This window comes from Aulonocara sp. 'chitande type north' Nkhata Bay, linkage group LG8 (genome assembly GCF_057382095.1).
Source record: "Aulonocara sp. 'chitande type north' Nkhata Bay isolate Kocher_YH1m ecotype deep benthic linkage group LG8, A_spYH_male_GT1.1, whole genome shotgun sequence".
Taxonomy (NCBI): domain Eukaryota; kingdom Metazoa; phylum Chordata; class Actinopteri; order Cichliformes; family Cichlidae; genus Aulonocara; species Aulonocara sp. 'chitande type north' Nkhata Bay.
In genome coordinates, this window is record NC_141351.1 from 16,343,894 (window position 1) to 16,365,153 (window position 21,260).

At 40.1% G+C, this 21,260-nt stretch overlaps 2 protein-coding genes and 1 long non-coding RNA gene across 5 annotated transcripts in view; 2 read left to right on the plus strand and 1 right to left on the minus strand.

Moving 5' to 3' along the window:
• The window catches only part of LOC147323503 (uncharacterized), a 64,341-nt gene extending 58,240 nt beyond the window's left edge, over positions 1-6,101 (plus strand). The window contains exon 4 of the long non-coding RNA XR_015130750.1: positions 5,939-6,101. This is a non-coding gene — a long non-coding RNA (uncharacterized LOC147323503). The remainder of the gene's footprint in view (positions 1-5,938) is intronic.
• Positions 1-15,446, minus strand: part of pax2b (paired box 2b) — a 29,785-nt gene extending 14,339 nt beyond the window's left edge. Inside the window, exons 1-6 of one of the 2 annotated variants that reach the window (XM_086303897.1) lie at positions 14,847-15,446; positions 13,112-13,277; positions 12,436-12,633; positions 9,506-9,585; positions 9,295-9,414; positions 705-880 (exon numbers count right to left, since the gene is read on the minus strand). In XM_086303897.1, the coding sequence (XP_086160023.1) occupies positions 705-880; positions 9,295-9,414; positions 9,506-9,585; positions 12,436-12,633; positions 13,112-13,277; positions 14,847-14,889 (783 nt within the window). In that variant the 5' untranslated portion in view covers positions 14,890-15,446. The remainder of the gene's footprint in view (positions 1-704; positions 881-9,294; positions 9,415-9,505; positions 9,586-12,435; positions 12,634-13,111; positions 13,278-14,846) is intronic. The other variant, XM_086303898.1, reaches the window with a different exon arrangement.
• Positions 15,447-15,908: 462 nt separating this feature from the next.
• Positions 15,909-20,576, plus strand: LOC147323505 (uncharacterized). Of its 2 annotated transcripts, XR_015130749.1 has the most exons (6): positions 15,909-16,424; positions 16,821-16,895; positions 17,265-17,346; positions 17,987-18,069; positions 19,304-19,351; positions 19,804-20,576. XR_015130749.1 is itself a non-coding variant. In XM_086303899.1 (4 exons), the coding sequence occupies exons 1-4, from the start codon at positions 16,400-16,402 to the stop codon at positions 18,076-18,078; spliced, it is 489 nt and encodes a 162-aa protein (XP_086160025.1). In that variant the 5' UTR covers positions 15,909-16,399; the 3' UTR covers positions 18,079-18,511. The 2 variants fall into 2 exon arrangements, 1 of the variants encoding a protein (XP_086160025.1); XM_086303899.1 differs by lacking the exons at positions 19,304-19,351; positions 19,804-20,576 and having other exon boundaries at positions 17,772-18,511.
• Positions 20,577-21,260: the final 684 nt, after the last annotated feature.

The window sequence follows — 21,260 nt, forward strand, 5'->3', positions numbered from 1 at the left end:
GACTTGTAGTTCGGTGGGAGAAATTAATAGTCTCTTGTTGTTTAATAGTATAATGAAAGTAAATAAAGGTTATCCATTGTAATAAGCCCAGAGCTTTTAATAAGCGGTGGGTTCTGGCTGTCATTTTGGCGTGGGGGGTGGCTGTTTCCCAAATGCCTCTTAATTTTTCGAAATGAGGATGGATGGCCAGAGTGGCTTTAATATCAGGACCAGGAAAAAGGTGGAGGCTAGTGTTTCATACAACTATTTCATGGGCATGTGTTACAATAAAGGCAGCTTTTTGAGGCCGCGTCAGTCGTTGCACATTAAGATATGTCATAGAATTGGAAAATAAACAACAAAGGCAAGAAACAACAGTTGAATAGTGTGGCAAAAATGAAGAAAAAAAATCTAGGTATTGATTAATTTCTGTTGCTTTACTGTTATTCTCAATTACAGGGAGTACACAGAATGTGTTTTTCATCACCAAATCAATAGTATGTGGGAGTTTTCCTACTGATACCTCCAGCATTATACATGCTGGGGCTGTAATCCCAGGCTTTGCCATCTCAGACATTTATTTAATTAGCTTTTATTTCCAGGAAAGGGTTTGGGAATATATGTGACAGAGGTGCTTTTTCTGTGTTTGACTCAGTACTAGCATGCTCGGTTTTCAGTGCTGCAAGAAAGGAAAAGCAAAGATGGAGAGTTTCGGTGCCACTAACCTGTTCTAGTTTGACATGTTCCGTCGTAGAGAAGACGTCAGGGTACGAGGGGCGTTCAAAGACCCGGTCCAACGCTTCCAGCTGCTGCTGTGTGAAGGCATCTGCCCTCAGGTGTTTCCGTAAACTCTCCACACTACCCTGAGAATCACTGTTTGGGCCAGAACCATCTGAACCATCTACAAGAAGAAAGAGCAACATTCGAGACACTGACCCCGGGAAGCTGGCCTTTACTTCAAGCTATGCACTTTATATTCTTCTCATGTTTTTTTCCTGTACCTTCTCTGTGGGGGATCTGAGAAATGGAGTGCAGGTTTTTCTGTACCTTAATGGCTGTGGTGAGCCACTGGCTACATTACACAGGCTTTTCCCTGCACCCCTCCACAGTATTAACACCATCATGATCTGAAAGCCCTCTGGTAATTGATGGATTACCGTCACTTGCAAATATATACATGTTGTGGCAAGCATGTGTACTAATGAAAGCAGCAGCAAGCCCATTATAGTGCCTTTTCATTTCAGCCAGTGCATTTTTCTTCCTTCTTTCCTACCCCCCCACCCAAAACCCTACCGATGTTACTGAAATCAAGAGCAGCCTTTTTTTTTAAAGCACAATTTCCCTTTCACAATTCAATACTGCTTCCATTCTCAGTGAGCGGGTGGTTCCATTTGAAAGCAGCAGCAGAGGACAAGGGGCTGAATAAAATTGTACATTCTTGTTCAATCATCCTGCTCTCCAAACACGGGAATTTTCTCCCGACTCCTGACCTGATTACTCGTCTGTTGGGAGAAGGATGCCTCTCCCGTTGTTACTTGTGTGCAACGCTTTCAAACCTTCACAGACCATCCTTCCATAGCGCCCTCTCTTTTTCTCTTCTCCAGCCCTTCTTAACCACCCCCCGCACACCCCCTCAGCCACCTCTCCAGGCTGCAGTGACAGTGTCTGTAGGTCTTCTTCCCCGGATCCCAGAAAGCTTCAGCTCCCTTACAAATCTGTCATTCTAAATTTGCGGCAGATTATGTTCTCCCCTCAGTGGGAGAGTGGTGATATATGATATGCAAGGCCGCTATTGATTGCCTGTTCTGGTGGTAAGAGGGAGCTGAAATGAACTTGAAATGAACATCATGCCTCAACTCATTGTGCGTATAATACTCTACTTAATCCCACATTTTTCTCTGCCATGGAATTCAATTGATCAATCATGTCTGTGTGATAGTACCATTTGGGAGGGTTATTGCCGTTCTATTCTGCTGCTTGACCTTTTTTCACCGGCTGAGGCCAGAGGATGAACCCGACTCTCCAAAGAGGAGCTGATGGAGCTATAAACAAGACCATAGGTAGGTGTGCATAAGCCAAAATTGTGCTGGCTGCAAAAATGTAAAGAAATAAAGCGTTTTGCTAACAATATCTTATTAGCAAAACTTTCAGTCTCCAAAATAAATGCATTAAGGTTTATTTAAAAGTGCTGCAGAGATCTGACAGGCTGTATTGTTTTGTGACGGAAATATTGCCATGAGTTTCTTAGTCAGTGTCACGTTTGCATAAAAAGGCTTTTATAGAGCTGCATTGTGAGGAACTCTTATATTTTTGCTATGCGGAAGATCTGATTTGGGAGATAAACGGTTTCACTGATGCATCATTTACCTTTCAAAGAGGTAATATGAGGTAATGTGTAGAGGGTGTCTGCAAAGGAAGGACAGCAGCATCATTCATTTCAGCAACTGCCCTAAAATGAATTTATTTGTGTAATTAATTAAGTGACAAAGCAGCCCAGTAATTATAATGGTGCTGTGACAAAGGAGGAAACTGGGTAATGTATTACATAGTGTGCAAAGGAAGAAGTTTGAGGTGATTGAATTTGCTCTTTGTTTCCAGGTTTGAAACTGTGAATGTTGACATGACCACTCGATTTACATCAAGTTAGATGAGATAATCCATTTCAGCCCTAATTTGAGGTTTTATCTTACAGGACATAGGTTAGCAGTAGAAAGGCTGTATATAAAAGATGGATGCAGCTCTGAAAAGTGAAGTCTAATACAGCTGAAAAAAGATTAAGTGCATTTAAAAAAATGACCCTTTGGCTCCCTTGAGCAATGACCTCATTAAATACTTTCCTAATGAGTTTGTACTTTCAATTATTAGTGCAAAGTCCTATTTAATACAACGTGACATTCATTTTGTAAAGTATGGTCCCATAAAACAGGATGTATGAGCTTACAGTGTCCTTTGTTTCTTAGTCAGATCCACTCCTTGGTACCCATGTTTCATTTTAAAAATAAAAGATGCGATGGCCAAACCAGGAGTCAACAAACAAATATGTGATGTCATGCTCAGCACAATAGCATATGAAAATCCCCCCTTATTGCCCCTCATAGTGTCACTCTATACCAGCGGTCCCCAACCCCTGGGCCACGGACTGGTACCGGTCCGTGAGTCGTTTGGTACCGGGCTGCGAGAGTTGAGGCTTGGGTGTGAAATGTATGGTTTTCAGGGTTTTTATCGGTTTTTAGTGTTATTTTGTTCTTGTTTTTATCGTTAACTCGGTTTTCCTGGGTCTTTTCACGTGTGTTATGAATATATCTTCGTTTTTTTCGGTACCAGTACAAGTTTTATTTTGTTGTATTTATCCGCGACACCTTAAAGGCCGGTCCGTGAAAATATTGTGGGGCATAAACCGGTCCGTGGTGCAAAAAAGGTTGGGGACCGCTACTCTATACCCCCCTAGAGGGGCCTATCCCCACTGGTTTAACATGTGCAATACCCAGCAAATACAACGATACAGCTCTACTACTTGGTAAAAAGTTAAATTTATTACTTTAAGAGCATAACGCAATTCATACACAACAAAAACAAGGAAACACCTCCCCCCAAAAAACTGCTTTCTTGCCCCTGTAGTGGCACTTTGGTACATTCAGGTGGATAATCTCACCTGCTACAGCTGCACCAAGTCACTTTATCAAACCCAGTTGTGCTCTTTGCTACCAAAGCAAATAGAGTCATTAATTACTTTCCATCAGCGAGCCTGATCCACAACACCCTGATCAATACCCCCAACCATATTTGTCATTCACCAGTGTGGAATACACTTCCCACACACAAGACAAACCATCCTGGGTCAAGCTACACACTTTTCCTCCCACTCAGTCCAATCTGCCCTCCCTGCTACTGATTCTCTTCTGACAAATCAGCAGAGGTGGTGTTTTGGTGAAGAAGACGACTCTCTTAAGACCATTCAGGAAGCTATGTAATTATGATTCTTCAAGCATAGGTTTAAGTAGTTTGGAGAATGTTTCCCCCCAAAAAACACCAAAGCCCCAAAAGAACATATTGTTCTTAAGTGAATTATGACTCCTGTGCATTAGGATAAAAAAAAGAGTACAATTATGTCATTATAAGTGCCAACAAAACATCTTTAACACCAGACATTCCCGTTGCTGGTGAAAACTGGTTTTTTAAACCATGACTATGATTGTTCTCTCACCTTATTACCCCTGTTGCTATCATTAAAACCCATGACAAAGTTGCTTAACCACAGCAAGGTAGTTATTTTAAGTCAAACCTAGAAAGGCCTAACTGGAAAAGCTCTGGAGTGTGAGGTTTTTTATTTAGATTTACTTTTTTTCCATACTCAAGATTGAAAAAAAAAATAGTATCTAAATTAGTAATTTGATAATAATTTACATTTGACTGATTTCTGCCTCATTAGTTTAACCTCTTAATGCCCAGTTTATCACATTTAATATGTGATTTTTTGTGTTTTTGAGACTTCCACATGATCAGTGTGATCCCACCCTCAACATAAAAAATTTAATAAATTGCACAATACAGTTTTAAGCAATAAAGAAATAATAAACTGTCACAAACTAAACTCACAAATGCATATATATATATTTTTTTTAAAAAAGAATTTTCTGCTACTTATTTCATGGTTCGGGGTTTAAAGAGTTAATGTGTTAGCGAGCTGAAGCCGCTGTCAATTAAATTTGACCAAGCCTGATCTACACTATATATCTACTATATTTAAATTTAGAAATGTTAACTTTAACATTTTGCTTATATAGCCATACATATTGTTAAATAAAAATGCATCAGCTTGCATAAGTGCTTCAAAATCTCTTCCGAAAGTCCGAACCATCATCTGGACATTTCTAAATCTGCCCATTACGCTGCAGTGATAATAATCTCTGACCACAGTGGCTTTGTTGTTGCTTGTCTCGCTCTGTGGTCACTTATTGATCACCGCTGGCACTGAAGATATTCATCTTGACATCGGTCTGTATTAACACTCTGGTAACAAGGGAGTAGCCTCCATCAGATCAGATAACCAGCTTTATGAAGCAGCCTCCTCTCTGCAGGATTGGCACCCAGAGGTCATGACCCCTAGCAGGAGACTTAAGCCAATGCAACTCCGAGTCTGAAGTCGGTCTGAGTGACTGGCTTCTCCGTCACAGTTGTTATTTTTGATAACAATTATCGCAAATGAAGTGTAGACTGAGTATGAATAGCAGCTTTTCTTAGAAGAAGAGAGGGGCTTCAGAATAGAAGCTTAAGGTCTTTCGTTTAATGAAAATTGAGTTTTGAAGTTTGTGTTTGAGGCACCTTGAGGTCAGGAAAGACTCCCTTAGACGAATGAGCTTTGCCCCCTCCCAACTGTACTCCCACCCGGTCTGCTTCGTGTTTAAATAACATGTCAACATGCATACGAGTTTGTTCCCTCAACACATTCACGTATTTCACAATAATATACCTGTATAATTTCCCGCCTGATTCAATTCTTGGCTAAATGAAATCAAATTAAAACTCGTTTGCATCAAATTGGATGAACTCAGCTTCATTTTGGCTTGCTAATTGATTATTCTGATTATGTAAACATAGATGAAATACTGTCTTCTGGATGTAATATGTTTTTTCTGTGTTACTGTAGGAACAACAAATTGTGTAGATCAGCAGAAATTAAATTTTGGTAATAAGAATTTGAGAACTTTAAACCCATTTTTTTTTTGCATTATTTCACATTTTATTAGCCAAACATAGCCTGATTGATTACTTGCAAAAAAATGTGATTACTCCTGAGAATTTGGGTACGTCGAATATCACCTAGTGGTGGCCATTAATTTGTTGTGATGTTGCCAAGCTTTTAAAGGCTTTATTAATCTAATTCGGAGGTTACACTTCGGTGCTGACATTTTGCTGCACTCCCAGTTCCTGTGTTGATTCTTCCTCTCTCCCAAAACAGATGCTGATACACAGAGCAGGGTGTGACGGCGGCCCGCTCCATCACTCATCTCCATCCACACGCCTCAGTTCAGTCCTCATGACGCTCAGAGATGAGAAATAATTAATTCAACAGCTACTGAAGCACAGAATCACATCCATTCTGACTGCCACTGGCTATTGTTGTTGGGTTTTGAAATATATGATGATCATCTTATCATGAAATTTCTCTCTTGGTATTTCTTTCATAAATCAAAAAAGAAAGCCAGACAAAAAGCAAGAAAAGCACACACAATGGCTGAAATTAAGAATCATCTACCGGTCTGATTGTGCAATTGGCGAGTTGCTTTGAAAGGACATATGATATCACTTTAAAGGACCGGACACACTTCATGGACACGGCCTGTTATCAACACACCTCCGAGTTGTCTGCTTAAGTCAATTCAGCTCTTACACACATTCACTAATAACATGAAAAAAAAAACGAACAAACTCAAAAACAACACCGAAAGCAAATTTGTGCTCAAATATTTCGACTGTTTTTACTTCACTCGGGGAGAAGCAGCTTCTCCTTTGTCTTTTCTGAAGCCCACAGTGTCAGAAGCAGTGGGGGGTTTTCGAGCAGGGATGCAGGGGTGAGGCGGGTGGTGGGGTACTTGGATGTTAATCTGTGAGGTAATAGCTTTTCTCTGCAGAATTGCGAATTCTAATATATGTCAATTTGTAAAACGTGCAGACAGCCGTGGTCACCAAAGACACCATCTCCTGGGGTCTCGCTCGTGCTCCCTCCCTCTCTCTCCCACACCCTGTCCGTCTGCAACAATGGCTGCCAAGTGTAACATGCTACTTTTAATTTGTAATAACACGTGACAATAGCAGATTAATGGCTCTTATGACACCTGTGTCCCTGAAGCTCCTCTTGCCGAGACCCAGTGTACATAACGTGTGTCACACTACATTATCTCTACATCCCGCCTGTAATGGGGGAACCTTTTTTAAGGGCACTGCTGACTTGGAAACTTAGGAGCTGTCTGCCGGCTTGGCAGAGAGCCACGGCTACTGCCTAAAACAAATACTCTGGGCTACACGGCCAATCCATTTCACCGGGGCTTGTGTTGCACACCGCCTCCCCTCCCTAACCCTTCCCCTCCTTTCCTTCTGTCTCATTTTTGTTCATGTTTTCAACCCTTGATAATGACTGCTTGTGCCATAATAATCATGAGGCTTACCAAGTTAAATAGGGCTCAGGCAAGCTACTGTGCTGTGAGGAAATTTAATCCCAGCATTAACCCAGTATACACTACTGCCTACTGAGTGAAGGAAGATATGTCTGAACAGCAAACAAGGCATTGCTGAAACACAGAGAGAAAATCTGCTTTGAACCCAAAACAACAATGAAGCGCTCCGATAACAGCAATATCTTTCTAACATCTCCGAACATCTTTGCTTTCATTGGTATATAATATGAATATGCAAATGCTACAACCACCGCTTAAATGTGATGTCAGCGGAGTCCACATCATGCATAAATGCTTTACTTTCAAAAATACACCCCTAAAATATTGCTACATGGCAATATCGGTCTCCTAAACCACAAGAGAGGACGGATTGGAGTTGCAGCTCAAATGTCAGAACATTATTCACACAGTGAATCACATTTACTCAGCGGCTCAAATTTATTACTAAAGCAAAAATCTTTGCATTCCTCATCATGCAGAGAACATGGCATAACTGTAGCGAGAGCCCTCGTGCAATGGACAGTTTAACCTACCTGCAGCAAAATCCTTTTGTTTGGTAAAGTGCACTTTAAGGGAAGACAGCAACAGGACAATTGTGTCTACAGGGTAGCATCGTATGTAATATACTATTCTTACAAACTGTGGCTTGAGGCAAGACATTGCTTTTGCAGCTGTGTGTGGCCAAAGGCCCAAGGTTTTATGTTTTGGAGAGATGAAGTATCCATGACCCTGTAGTTTCAGGTAGGCACCAGCTGGCTTTTGCGAGAGTATATAAGAACCAAAGCTCCACCATCTCTGTCAGTACGAGCCCTACTCTGACTTAAACACGCACGCACACAGGCACACGCATCCACGCACACACATGCAGCTTTCGTCTCTTTCTATGTAATGCTGGACGAGCACCTAAATCACAGAAATGGCAGCACATCAGGGGAATCATTTGAGACTGAATAGCCATAGAAACATGGTGCTGTCACCTGGAAGACCTCCACAAAACAGGCCAGTTCTCCTTCTCTCTCTCTCTCTCTCTCTCTCTCTCTCTCTCTCTCAGACACACACATATACACACACACACACACACCTTATTCCTCTCCATGCCCTTTAATACCTCTTTGCCCTTCAGTAGCAATCTGCATAGAAATGTGTGCATTCTATCATTCAGTGACTAGACATTACACCCTGGCTAATATGAGAGGTCCTCGAACGACTGAAAATGAACCCTTGAAAATACCAGACGTTTGCATTATGCCACTGCGATTGCATCTCTTACAGGGAAAGACTTGATTATGTCATTTGCCATGTCCACGTCATGCTGGTTTTTATATCTTTGCCAGGAAATCTACCTCTGACAGGTCATTAGTCATCCCTCCCTTCCTGCACGCACATAAAACATCAATTCCACTCAATATCCCGCAAACCCCTGTGCTTCTCAACAAACGCCAGAACAAAGAAGACGCTATGTAAACTGCTGCCGCGCTCTGATTAGCTCTCATTCCAGAGCACTGCAGAAATAAGGCACTCATTCCCCACCCTGTTTGAGATAACTGCCCCTTTTCAGCAGCGACATCATCCCTCCATACCCATACACGCCTTGTAACACGAGTGCATCTGTTTAGCTATTCTCATCAGCTTCTTATGTAGTGACATTAAGGAAGCCTATTGCTTACAGAACCAATAATCTGTATCGCCTCAGGCCCCCTTACATCCACTAACCTACGACTTCAGCTGCAAAACTAGAGCCACTTTTGCTCTAAAAAAACAAAACAAAAACCACAAGCCCTCCACAGAGCTATAGCCGCTTTCTTGACTGACCTGGGTGGTTGGCTACATCATCTTGACATGTAATTATCTAAAGCCCTTTAATCACTTCCATAAAGATTAATTGCAGGAGACAACAGCGGAGGTCGTGTCTTCAAATCAAAAGACTCCTTGGCAGGTTGACACAGCAGTGTAACAGAGTTCAGACTTAGGTGTTTTATAAGGGTCATCTACTGGAACTGAAGCAGGTTTGAATGCTGTAATTGCATGTTCAGCACAGAGGGTTTTATAGTACAAAGCTGTAACCTCGTTTTTAAAAAGACTTTTTTTTCCTCCTGATCTTATGTGTTCATTTTTTCTTAAAAGTAAAAATCTCACTTACCTTCATCTCTTTTCCTCTTTTCACCATTGGATCGTGGAATACCCAGAATTCCATTGATGGAATAGGATCCCGCAGGGTCGTTGGAGGCGCTAGTTACAGGTGGAGAGGCTGTGCTTGGTACTGAGAAAAAGACAGGAAAAAAAATCAGCAACTCCTATTTGATATACATGTATATATATATTTATAGCACACATGGGAGCTGTAATATTACCAATTGTGTGGCCTGGTGTCGACAGAGATGTCCCATCAGGAGATGGATGGAAAGGCTGCTGGACTTTTGTTCGGATGATCCTGAGCAACACCAGAAAAGCACATGTCACCTCACATATATGACACTTATCTATGCATAGAAATCAGTCATAGCAGTTACTGTGAATAAGCTATCAAATGTAACTCATACACAAGAGGGGATCTGGTCAGTGGTTCTACCTTAAAGGTGAGACTGAAGAAAAGTCTTCATTGCACTTTTGGTCTGAGTGATCTTGCAAACAAAGCATGAAATCACATCAATTCACCTCAATGATCAGCTTCACTGACTCTACCTGGCCCACACTAATCAGCACGCTCTCTCTCTCTGTCTGTCTCTCTCTCTCCCCCATTGTGAAGGGGGTTTCACTGGGCCGATCACAGCCCTATAGCAGCCCGCTTTGCCTCCCAGATCAAACATCTCCGCAGAACCACCAGCCCCCATGTGCCAGTGCGGATGAGGTTGTATTGATCGGGGCTTGGGGAGAAAAAGTTGGGGATTAGTCACACGGGCAAACAGATGCAAATAGAAAGCTATAAATTATATGTGACAGGAAAGCAATAGTTCCTTATTGCCTTGCACAAGCTTACGCCAGCATTAGATTCCTTTAATCTGAATGGCAACTGGGGAGAGAGGGAGCTGTCACAATAATTTGTAAACTTTAAAACTATTCATCACGTATGCCACGAGAGCCATTTAAAAGTACTAAAAAAAAGAAGGCGGTGTGAGGACCGTAGAGCCTTTTGGATGGTGTTCTTATCGCTCATTTGTGACTATGTAGATTGGAACTCTGAATCAAAAATAGTATGGTTTTTATTTTGGTCATCCGATATCAATGTTATGTAGGTGCCAGAAGCCTTCAGAAAAATTAATCCCACACTGTCACGAATTAAAAACAAAAACAAAAACCAAGAAAACTCCCCTCGAAGGCAAAGCTACCTAACAACAAGCCTTTGCAGAAAGCGCATATTGATGTTTTAATTTTTTTCACTTCTCCCCATAACAGTTATTCGACCCCTTGACTTGTGTGTGCTACATAAATTCAAAGACTTTATTTGGTATCCATGTTCTTGATATTGAATAAGCAATTTGGGAGAATGAATTAATGACCTGGCTGTTGCTGAAAATCCCCTGAAGAGATATTAAAATTGCTTTACTCCTGAATCAATAATATTGAACGCCATTGAAGACCCTTTTTTTTATGTCCAGCACCCAAGGTAGCGTTACTTGTTGGTTGTGGTGGCCCTGACGAACAGTACAACACTATCTCTGTAGCATTTAATAATGCATGCACAGGGGAGAGGTGTTTAAATCAAGCATCCCCTTTGTCACAAGTCCTGAGGTCAAACTGTCTGCCACAGAAACCCACAACTGGCCCCACTCACTCACAACCATCCAGCTGGAAAAGACTCTGGCTATGGCCTTGTTTTTTCTTTTTTCTACATAACTACTTAACTGGGAAAACCCCTTTTTCAAGTACAAACATTTCTTGAAATGGATTAAGCTATTATTATAATGACTTTTAAGAACTGGTGCATCTAAGTTTGCAACTGACCGAATCACTGAGAATGTTTTCATTGTTAAAATTTCATTGTTATGTTAAAATATTTAGCCGTAGCTAAATCAAAGCAAATGCTCATAGAGTTTCATTTATATGTGTTTTTGGAGCAAGACACTGAACTCTTACATGAGTTCTATTGAAAAATATATTCAGCATTAAGCCATAATAGAAATTCAAAGTAGCTCTCATATTTGGCTGATAGAATTACACCGCTTTGTGTTCGCATTTTAATTTCCCACATAAACAAAGACACATAAGTCTCCCCCCTCTCACACACACAGCTTCCTTCCAAAATAGAAAGCTTTAATTGGAATTGAAAAACTTTATAGGGCTCTTTTAATGATATTAATGTACATTTTGAATTTATCACATACATGTGTCTGAGCCTCCTTAAATGGGGCTTTTTAAGCAGCCACGAAGCATGAAATGAATTTTCTTCAGCCTTTTCTCTATTTAAAAGATGTCTTGTGTGGAGCTGTCCATGCTCTCCCATCAGCTCATTAAAATGTAATGCTGATGCTGGCTCTATGGAACAGTGCCTCTTAACCAAAGTTCATCACCAGGGATCTCTGGTGGTGGTGGTGGTGGTGGGAGGGGGACAGGGTAAGGAAGGGTGAGGTGATAGTGGGGATGTCCTGGGTCTTGCTGTGACTGCCGTTTTCAAAATACAGGCTATAACTATATGCTGTTAAAAAATACTTTGAAGAGATGAAAGCAATTATAGGGACAATTGTGAATGAACTGAAAATGTGATAAGAAATGTGATAAAAAAAGATGTATGTATATATATATATATATATATATATATATATATATATATATATATATATATATATATATATATATATATATATATATATTATATATATATTTCCGAAATATTATCTTGCTGAAAAACCCGCGTTGCTTTCTCTGTGCAGTAGCTCCAGCACATTAGATGTGCTAAAGAAAATTGGCCTTCTTTATAGCGCCACGGGATCTGGTCACCGAATATTGATCGGTTTTCATCTCGACAGATTCACTCAGTCCTGGATGTACTGCTGATTGTTGAGGGAGTTTGGCCTGAAAGATTGAATTGCACCTCTGAGACCGCAGGCAGCCTCGGCGTGCCGGGCAGCAAGAAGTTGGTCAAACAATATTCTGCAGTGGGTGGCGCGTTTAGCCCAGACATACAGTGATAAATGATTTTCAATTTGCGCCCTGCCGGCCCTCTTCATTAAAGTGTTTACACCCGGCAGCCCGTCGTTTACCTAAACTACATTCACAAAGGAAAAAAAAAATCCAAATTGTGTATTTATTTTGAAGTCACTCTATAATTTCCATTTCCCCCTACCTGTTAATGGATGAGACGCTGGGAACAGTGTCATTGTCGCAGACGCCCTCTGCCAGAAGTCTGTCTCTGATCTCCCAGGCAAACATGGTTGGGTTTTGTCTCTTGTAGTCTGCTATTTTTTCCACAACCTTTGGCGTGGCTACTTTGGGTTTAGACCCACCAATTACCCCTGGTTTGATGCTGCCAGTCTCATAGTATCTGCAAAACAAAAACCTGCAATAATTAAATCAATACGAGCAATAAACGGACTGTTAACCTTAAGAGTGGGCAAATCCAGTTATGTTTTGTTTAACACGAAAGTGTGAAACATTTAACTTCTTTAAAAAAGAAAAAAGAAAAAACCCCAATCAGTTTTAATCGTTACCTTTAAATAAAAATAAAATAATAATTACTAGCAGGAAACCGCACGCTGTGCAAACATATAGTTCTGTTGTCAAATCCTTTTAGTGGACACTAAACTAACAAGTCATCTGACCCCTCCCAAACTAACAGACTGCTAATTATAACGGTTACTCAAAGGCAGTTTTCATTTATATTTCAAGATTATTAAAAGCAGAGCTGAGTTTAGTAGGCTATGTTCAATTCTCTCTTCCCACATTATTTTACATCTGCGTTACTTACTCTCCTGCTAGGAAAACCTGCCTGGCTGAATGCAGGGCTGAGAGTTTTCACCTACCTGCCCAGGATCTTGCTGACGCAGCCGTGGCTGACCCGCAGCTGCCTGGAAATGTCGCAGGGCCGGACGCCCTGGTGGGCCAGCTCCACTATCCGCTGTCTCACCACGTCCGGGAGGGGTCTGCCGTTCACAAACACCCCGCCGAGCTGGTTCACACCTCCGTGCCCTACGTGGGATACAACAGCAACACCACAAACAGACGTAACATTACATAAGGTCGTAATAGACAGGAAGGTCCAGGCAGGTAAGTATTTAAAAAAAATTATATCAGGCAGAAAAAAATCACGGAGCAAAGGCGCGTGTAATATAAGTGAGTAGGCTGACCTACATGCATTTATTATTATCGAGAACCCTCTAATGGTGTAATTTAAAATATATATTTTTTTCATTAAAAAAGTATGTAGCTTCTATTTTAATTTTATGAAATTACAATACCATATTTCTCTTTGTTTCTCAAACAGCTTCACCAAAGCGACTAAATAATAATATGTTTTCAGAATAATCGCAAAAATTGTATGATTGTTTCAGCTGCTGGAGATTTAAAAGTGGACATAGTGACAGCAGCGCAAAGCAATATGTAAGATATTAAATATTTATTTAATTTGGTCACATATTTTCACAAAATAAAAACTGACTAAAATAATTTTTATTATTATTTTGATGAATGTTGCTTGATGTATTTTTTTTATATGTATACATATTTTATTCAAATTAAGTTACAAAAATCAATCTCAAACATCGTGAATTAAAATACTTTCAATAAATAAATAAATATCGATGTGACACTCACCTACTCAACCACAAAATTATTTAGAATATGCATGTGTTTATTTCTAATATTTTAAATATTATTGTAAATAATCTCTCTTATTGTGACATCTTCCTCCTTAAATTGGACCTGTAAGCCTCCTCCACAACGGAAATGCATGTCCCGAAATGAATTTAAAAAATAATATAAATATATTTTTGACACTCCATGAAAGTTTCACACAGTCGAAACAAAGACTTGATATTTTCTTAGCACCTCACGGCTCCTGTTGGCTATTAAGTTACGAGCTCCTTCATTCCCTTCATGCAAATTTAAATAATTGAACAAGCCTTGATTACTCACATTACATATTATTTTAGTAAACGGAGAGATTATCAATAATTCACACACATTCGCCAAATTACGAGTAAAGCACACTGTGCGTTGACTACAAAGTGCTGCACACAGAGCTTGTTGTTAGCTGGATAATTTGAGTAATAGATGTGTAATGTGTCCTGACTTATTAGGCCTACACACACGCGCGCGCTGCGCGGGAAGCTACGTGGGGATGCACGTGTAAATTACAAAGTACCTGCCAACGCATGTTCTTTGTTTACTAGTGGTTAAAAAGTTGAATTTGTGCACATTGCTGCTGTGAGCGGAGCAGCTTGGCTGTGACAATTTCAGAACATTTCGCGAGGTTCAAATTCGCGCACACGAAAGATATAAGGTCTGAAATTCGTATTAAATATAATATTTATTCCACTGCCAGTCTTATGATTCCTTTTGAGGCTCTGTTCGTCCGTTTATCAGATGGTAATTTTGTCTTTTTAAATGCACGAAGATGCCGGTTACGTCCCAAATTGCTATACAGGCTGCTGCGAGCCGCCTTTGTGCTGTGCAGAAATATTATATATTCCCGTTATTATTTTATCCGCATGCATGCAAAAGCTGCAGTGGCAAAGAAACTCGGGTTGTGCTACTTACGGTGCATCGCTGTAAAGGGGTCTGCTTTGCAGTGAATATCCATTGGATAGCAAAGGAAAGACAGATAATCAACTGAAGTCGCCGTTTCGCCTTCCTATCAAGAATGAAAATGTGAAGAAGAAAAAAAGGTGATTCTACTCGATGGAGGGACTAAGTTTGCCCCTCCACCCCCGCTTCAGCAACCGATCTAATGGCAACTTCTTCCCCCTCAAAGTTGCCCTTCTTTTCTTTAACAGTCCCGTCCTGCAGCGGAGGTCTGGCAGGTGCAAAGCATGACCGAAGGATTGTTTCAGAAACACGACCTGTGCTCAGTTTATCGGTATTTTTTCAAAGCCTGGAGTGACCAGAGGTAATTCTCACAGCATGCCAGCGAGCAAACTGGGTCTCTTTTACAGAAACGAAACGTTCAGGTTCCAGTGTGCAGGGCCCGGTATCTCCTTTAGTCCTGGTGGCTTTGATTCACACGTCAAAACGGCGAAGGGAACCTGCGCGTACGCACACACACACACAAGCACACACACGTCGGGGTTTCTCTTTCGCGCTGGATGCGTTAGGCTGGATCTTTGGGTTGGAAATGAAGCCTCTCTCTGTGTCTGTGGTTCTAAAAGCTGCAACCCTCCCCTCCCTCCCTCCCCCTCTCCTCTGCAGACCCCCCTTTTGCTTATATGGATGACTTGTCAGACAAAGGCAATAGATGCCAACACTTTGTGATTCGCCAACGCAAAAAACCGGGGGTCCAAATGAGGAGGTCTCTGGGTCTGTCACACCGGCAGGAAGGGGAGGGAGATAAATAAGGAGTTCCGAGTTACAAATATCAGACTTTATTAGACATTATAACGGCAGTGAAGTATATGATCGCATATTGGAAGTTTTAAATCAATGAATTAGAGCTATACATATATATATATTTTAAATGTGTGTTTTCGTCTGATTTTTTTCCTCCCTAAAATAAACGGACTAACAAGCGTATTTCTGGGAATATACCGGACATCCATCCATTCTTCAAAGCTATGAAGTAGCTCTCCTATTTATTAAGCTTTTTTTTTCTTTTCTTTAAAAAAATATTAATATTATAATATTATTGATCTTGCCGCCAGCCCTGGGCCCACTTTAGGCCCATTTTGTTTTTGCCTTTATCCTATTTCTCCCTTTAATCCGATGTAGGAAATGTTGAAACTGGCTATGTAAATGCACATGTATTCACTTTACTACATTCTGCTGATTGTGATGATGATTGCGGTGGTTCAAACTGAACCGGGGTGATGGTTGGAGGTGAAAGTTGCTACGCACGCAGCAGTGCCGCCTAGCTTCTGTAGATGGCGCTGTATAGTTTCTCAAATTTAAAGGTGGCTGTCAAAGTGGTCCAAAAAAAAAAAAAAAAAAAGTTAAACTTGGGGTGCACTTGAGTGCTTGCAACCTGAGGAGTGAAAAACAGTATTCGAGTAAAATATCTGTCAGTTGTAGACCTGTAGACTCCTGCAAAGGGTTGCAAAGTTATTAATTATTAACTGATAACTTCGCCATCCGAAACTGGAGAATCTTGGACTTCAACAATGATGATGAAGACAAGTGAAGAAGGTGCGTTTTATTTAATCTTACTAGCATCCTGTTTTACACAGTTAGAATATGTCAATATATATATATATATATATATATATATATATATATATATATATATATATATATATATATATATATATATATATATATATATATATATATATATATATATATATATATATACACACACACCCATTATTTTATAAGGCTCTAAATACAATACGAACATTAATTATTAACAAAGACCAAAAAAATAACACTTAGATTTTTTTCACATATAAAAGAGAATATAATTACCAAAATAAAAGTCTAGTATTTCTATGCACTTAAAGCAATAATAATAATAATAATAATAATAACGCATTTTTGAGCACAATTCATATATATATTATACATATACATATGTATCTCCAGGGTCGCTGGTCGCTGATGGGCGGGGTCGTACTGGGGGGGCAGACGGCCACATCTCGCGCTCTGCCTCCTGGTCAGGTTAGAGGATGATTTCTCTTTTTGTTACTGTTTTTGGAGAGAGCTTCTGGTACAATATGTAGCACTATAGGCTGTAATTTCACACCCGGCTGCACATTTCCCTTAAAGCTACATTCTTTTTTTCTCTCTCTCCCCCCTCCTATAAGACCCCCACCATCACTAACACCACCGCCACCATCACCATCGTCATCCCCCTCCCTCAGTTTTCTACTCACCTTCTCTCACTCTCTCTCGTGGCCTTTTGCACCCCACAGTTGATCCTCCCCATACAAGAATTAGGCAGGAGGTGAAATTATTATTAATAATTTAGAGCAAATGATATCAGTGTGTTTGTCTGTTTACTTTGTTTGGCTCCTATTTGGACCGCAGGTGTGCTACTTTTTGGAGGAGGGGACCGCTCCATTCAGCAGTTACAGCCTGGGATCAGAGAGCTCATAAAAAGTCATTCAGGGTAAAAAATTTATATATATATATATATATATATATATATATATATATATATATATATATATATATCAAAAAGGAGAACTGACATATATAAATACACATATTTACACATATCTCCCCCCCCCCCCCCCCCCCCCCCCCCAAAAGTTTTACTTGTTATAATTAATCCCTGGTACTTTTCATCAAGTGAGCACCAAAACCAGAAACCTGAAACGAGTTGTTTAAAAAATAAAATAAATTAAAGTTTCAAGAAATTAAATCACTGTCTCGTCTCCGCTCTGACATGCAGCAGCGGCATTTAAGACGATGCGACTGCTTGTCAAGAGTTTGGAAAATGTTTTTGGAGCCTGTGTGCACCCATTAGGAGAGGTGTAATGTATTGACAGAGAGCAATTTATCTTTTGCCCCGCTTCCTAATGGCCTGTGCAGAGGAGAGAGGAAAGGTGGCATGGAGGAGGAGGAGGAGAAGGAGGTGGAGAGGGAAGAAGGAGCACCGACGGTCCAGCAGCTCCACCCGCCGAACATCAACTCACACTTTCAGGCAACTGTGGGGAGGATGATCGAGGCGTCTGAGTGGTGGTTAAGAAGTTTTATTTCTGTAGAGGTGTCATATCAGTTTTCCCCCCTTTTTTCTTCCTGTGCAGGCTGCTGGCTGGCTCCCTCGCGTTATTCCAACGTCACCAATCGATCTGAGTTTCCCTGCAGAGGGGAGCTGACACCACTCGTTGTAAGTTGAATATTAATCCTTTTAGATTTAAGGGAGGGGTTCGTCATCAGATTTAAGTTGATTTAGATGAATTTGCTGCAGAATGGAGGCTCATTTAGGCTCTTTTTGCACATCGTGTAAACCTAATATTAATGTCCACATTTTTATTTGGAAAAGATGCTCTGTACGATTGAATAAAAATAGTAATAGTAATAACAGCCTTGTTATTTTGATATAGGTTTCACAAAAAAAACCCCAAAAAACAAAAAAACAAAAAAAAACAACCCACTCTTAAATATGTACAAAGACGTAATGTCGTTGTTTTATAAGCAGGGGATCTGAGAAGTTCAGGTCAGCCTCTCCACGGTCTCCCACTTACATATAATACAGTAAAACTTACAAAATAGCTCTCCACACCGTACTGTATATTAGATTTCGTCACTCTGCCCTGTGCTCCTGCAACCAGGCTACCATACTCTGGGCTACAAATCCTGTGAACAGATGGCGCATCAATTTGATTCCATCTTCTACACCGTGAAAGATTGATTTTGCACTTGCTTTTAATTTTGCCCATAATTAATTGGATCATTACAACTGTTTTCCATTGATCCCCTAGTTGAAACGTAAAATTAAAACGCGATCTCTGTTTCGTTTCTCTGATTTTATTTCAATATATTTATGCATTTGCTCTGCTGAAGAGCATCCTACATTGTTTCTGGCGCTGTCAGCTGAGAGTCTGTTCCCTCAAAGATGCAGCAGATTAATATTTCAGAGTTATAAAGTCATTATAAGCTCAGAGTGTGGCCTCATTGAATAACAACACAGACATGGAAACACACGTCCGGTCCTCTCTGTCTCTTATCGAAAAAAAAATAGTTTTATTTTTTTTAATGTTTTATTTTATGACAGTGGCATTATAATAGCTCCCATGGTGCTCACGTGATGTTATAGTATATCAATAATTAAATAATTCTAATCTAAACAATCAGTTCTTAAGCTCTTGTTAATGCAACCGATCAGTTTTAAAAATATATTTAACATGTTAATATAGTAAGTGCAAGTTAAAAAACGAACCTTTTGCAATATGTAACTTTGCAGATATTAAATCCACACTGCACATAACAATAAGAATAAACAGTAATAATTAAGCAATCTAAAGAGGCTTTTACCTCGATTTTTACGGATGTCAGCAATTTAGTCCATTCACACTTAACTGGAATCAATTACTCTTTAATAATATCGTTTATCCACTTAGGAATAAGGTTGAACTTGATATCTGAGCGTCTTCTGAATAGATTTACAGGTAAGTAAATTAAGCCATTGCACATTTTTGTCATTAACATTTGTTAAAGAATAATCTGTCAGCCTTTGATCGACATTTTGACGCCACTCTGTAGGCCCCACACATCAGATTTTAGTTGTTGCTTTGTGTGCGCACTTAGAGTGAGTGCGTCAGTTCACTTCAGCCAATTTAACCGCTTACTGTCTTTGATGGCAAATCATGAAAAATTAAGAATAGGCGTAAAAGTCAATGCCATAGTTTACAGCTGCCAGGGTCATATTTCAGAAGATAAAACCCACACAGGAAGAACTTTATCTGCTCTGAGGATCCGTACTGTAACTGTAAATGTCCTTACAGCGACCTTAAAAAACAAAACAAAGAAAACAAAACAGCGTAAAAACAAAAAACTGTTACCTTCATCCGTTTTGTTGTTAACTGCAATTAAAGCCTTTCCATGTCTGCTGTGTTTTCAGGTTGGCTGTTCATCTGATGATCTGTCCCGTCATTAGTCCTCAACAGCAGCCCTCCACCCCCTCAACGCACACACACACACACACACATAATGAGTGGTTCCAGTCATTTTTTTATTGTATTAAAGATCCAAATGCAAGTGAGATCAGGTTACATTACTTTGATTAGAAAACACTTTGTTAAATTACTTTTCATAGCCTGAGCACAAAGGCAGTCAGACAGTCGAGTTTCTGAGCTTTTCCATGCCTCAGGTAGAGCAAATCATTAAGAAAAATTAACATCTCATTTGCATTTAAACATGAAAGAAAAAAATTGCATTATTATTATTATTATTATTATTATTATTATTATTATTATTATTATTATTGTTGTTGTTGTTGTTGTTTAGCAGGGTTATATGTTATAGCTATCATTCTTTGAGACCCTAAATTGGGGAATAAAGATAAAGAACTGGCTCTTCATTCATTATGCAGATTTGGAAGTTACTGTTAAATATGCCCTGCAGTGTCGGATTAAAAATAGGACTGTATCTTGTCATTTTCAAAAGTATTCTCCATGTTGCATTTATTGCACTGGGAACAAGGGCTAAATCCTTCCTCTTCCCCATCAAACTTTCCACATGAATAGTTAAATGTGTGCCCCTCTGGTTTTAACTTCACAAAGACTGGCGAGGCTTTGCAGCAAAGCTGGTAAGGACATCAGGAATGAAAGTCAGGAGTGTTCTGGATAACTGTAAAGGAAATCATATGTATCTTTACTGTTTGTTCAATAAAAGTTAATTGCCACTAATGTCCAGCTATGATCATTTCCCAAGCATTCTCTTTTATCATTTTACATGAATGAAAATAAAAGTATTCTCATCATCATCAACCACCACTAACAGTGACTATCAGAGCTGCACACAAGCATGTCTTTCAGTGGATAAAGGCAGCACACATTAGCCAGCCTCCCATAAGGCCCAGGGTTCATCACTATGGGAGAAGCAGGAGCTCGTCTCTCTCTATCTTTTCCTCTCTCTTTTCCTCTATGTGTGTGTGTGTGTGTGTGTGTGTGTGTGTGTGTGTGTGTGTGTGTGTGTGTGTGTGTGTGTGTGTGTGTGTGTGTGTACAACAGAGATCAGCCCGAGGCGGCTCGGAGGTGTCCCGCCAGCTGCCTCTGTCCCATCCAGACAGCCAACAGCTTCCAATCACATGTCAGCAATATGGGAAACAGAGCTTCTGTCCAGTGGGCCGCTGACATGTGTTAGCCTATGGCATGTGAATGCATAATATAGCAGTCACCTCCTGGTGGCAGACTTAAAACTCAAAAGGTTGTATTTTTTGTCCAGCTCAGACAATTTGATTTTCTTAATTTTTCACACATTGTCTTGTTGTTTCTGTTCCTTCTCTGTCTTTGTCCTCGCTAGTTATCTTCAGCGTAATAATCATGATTATATGAGCAATGATAGCTGCGCCCGTGT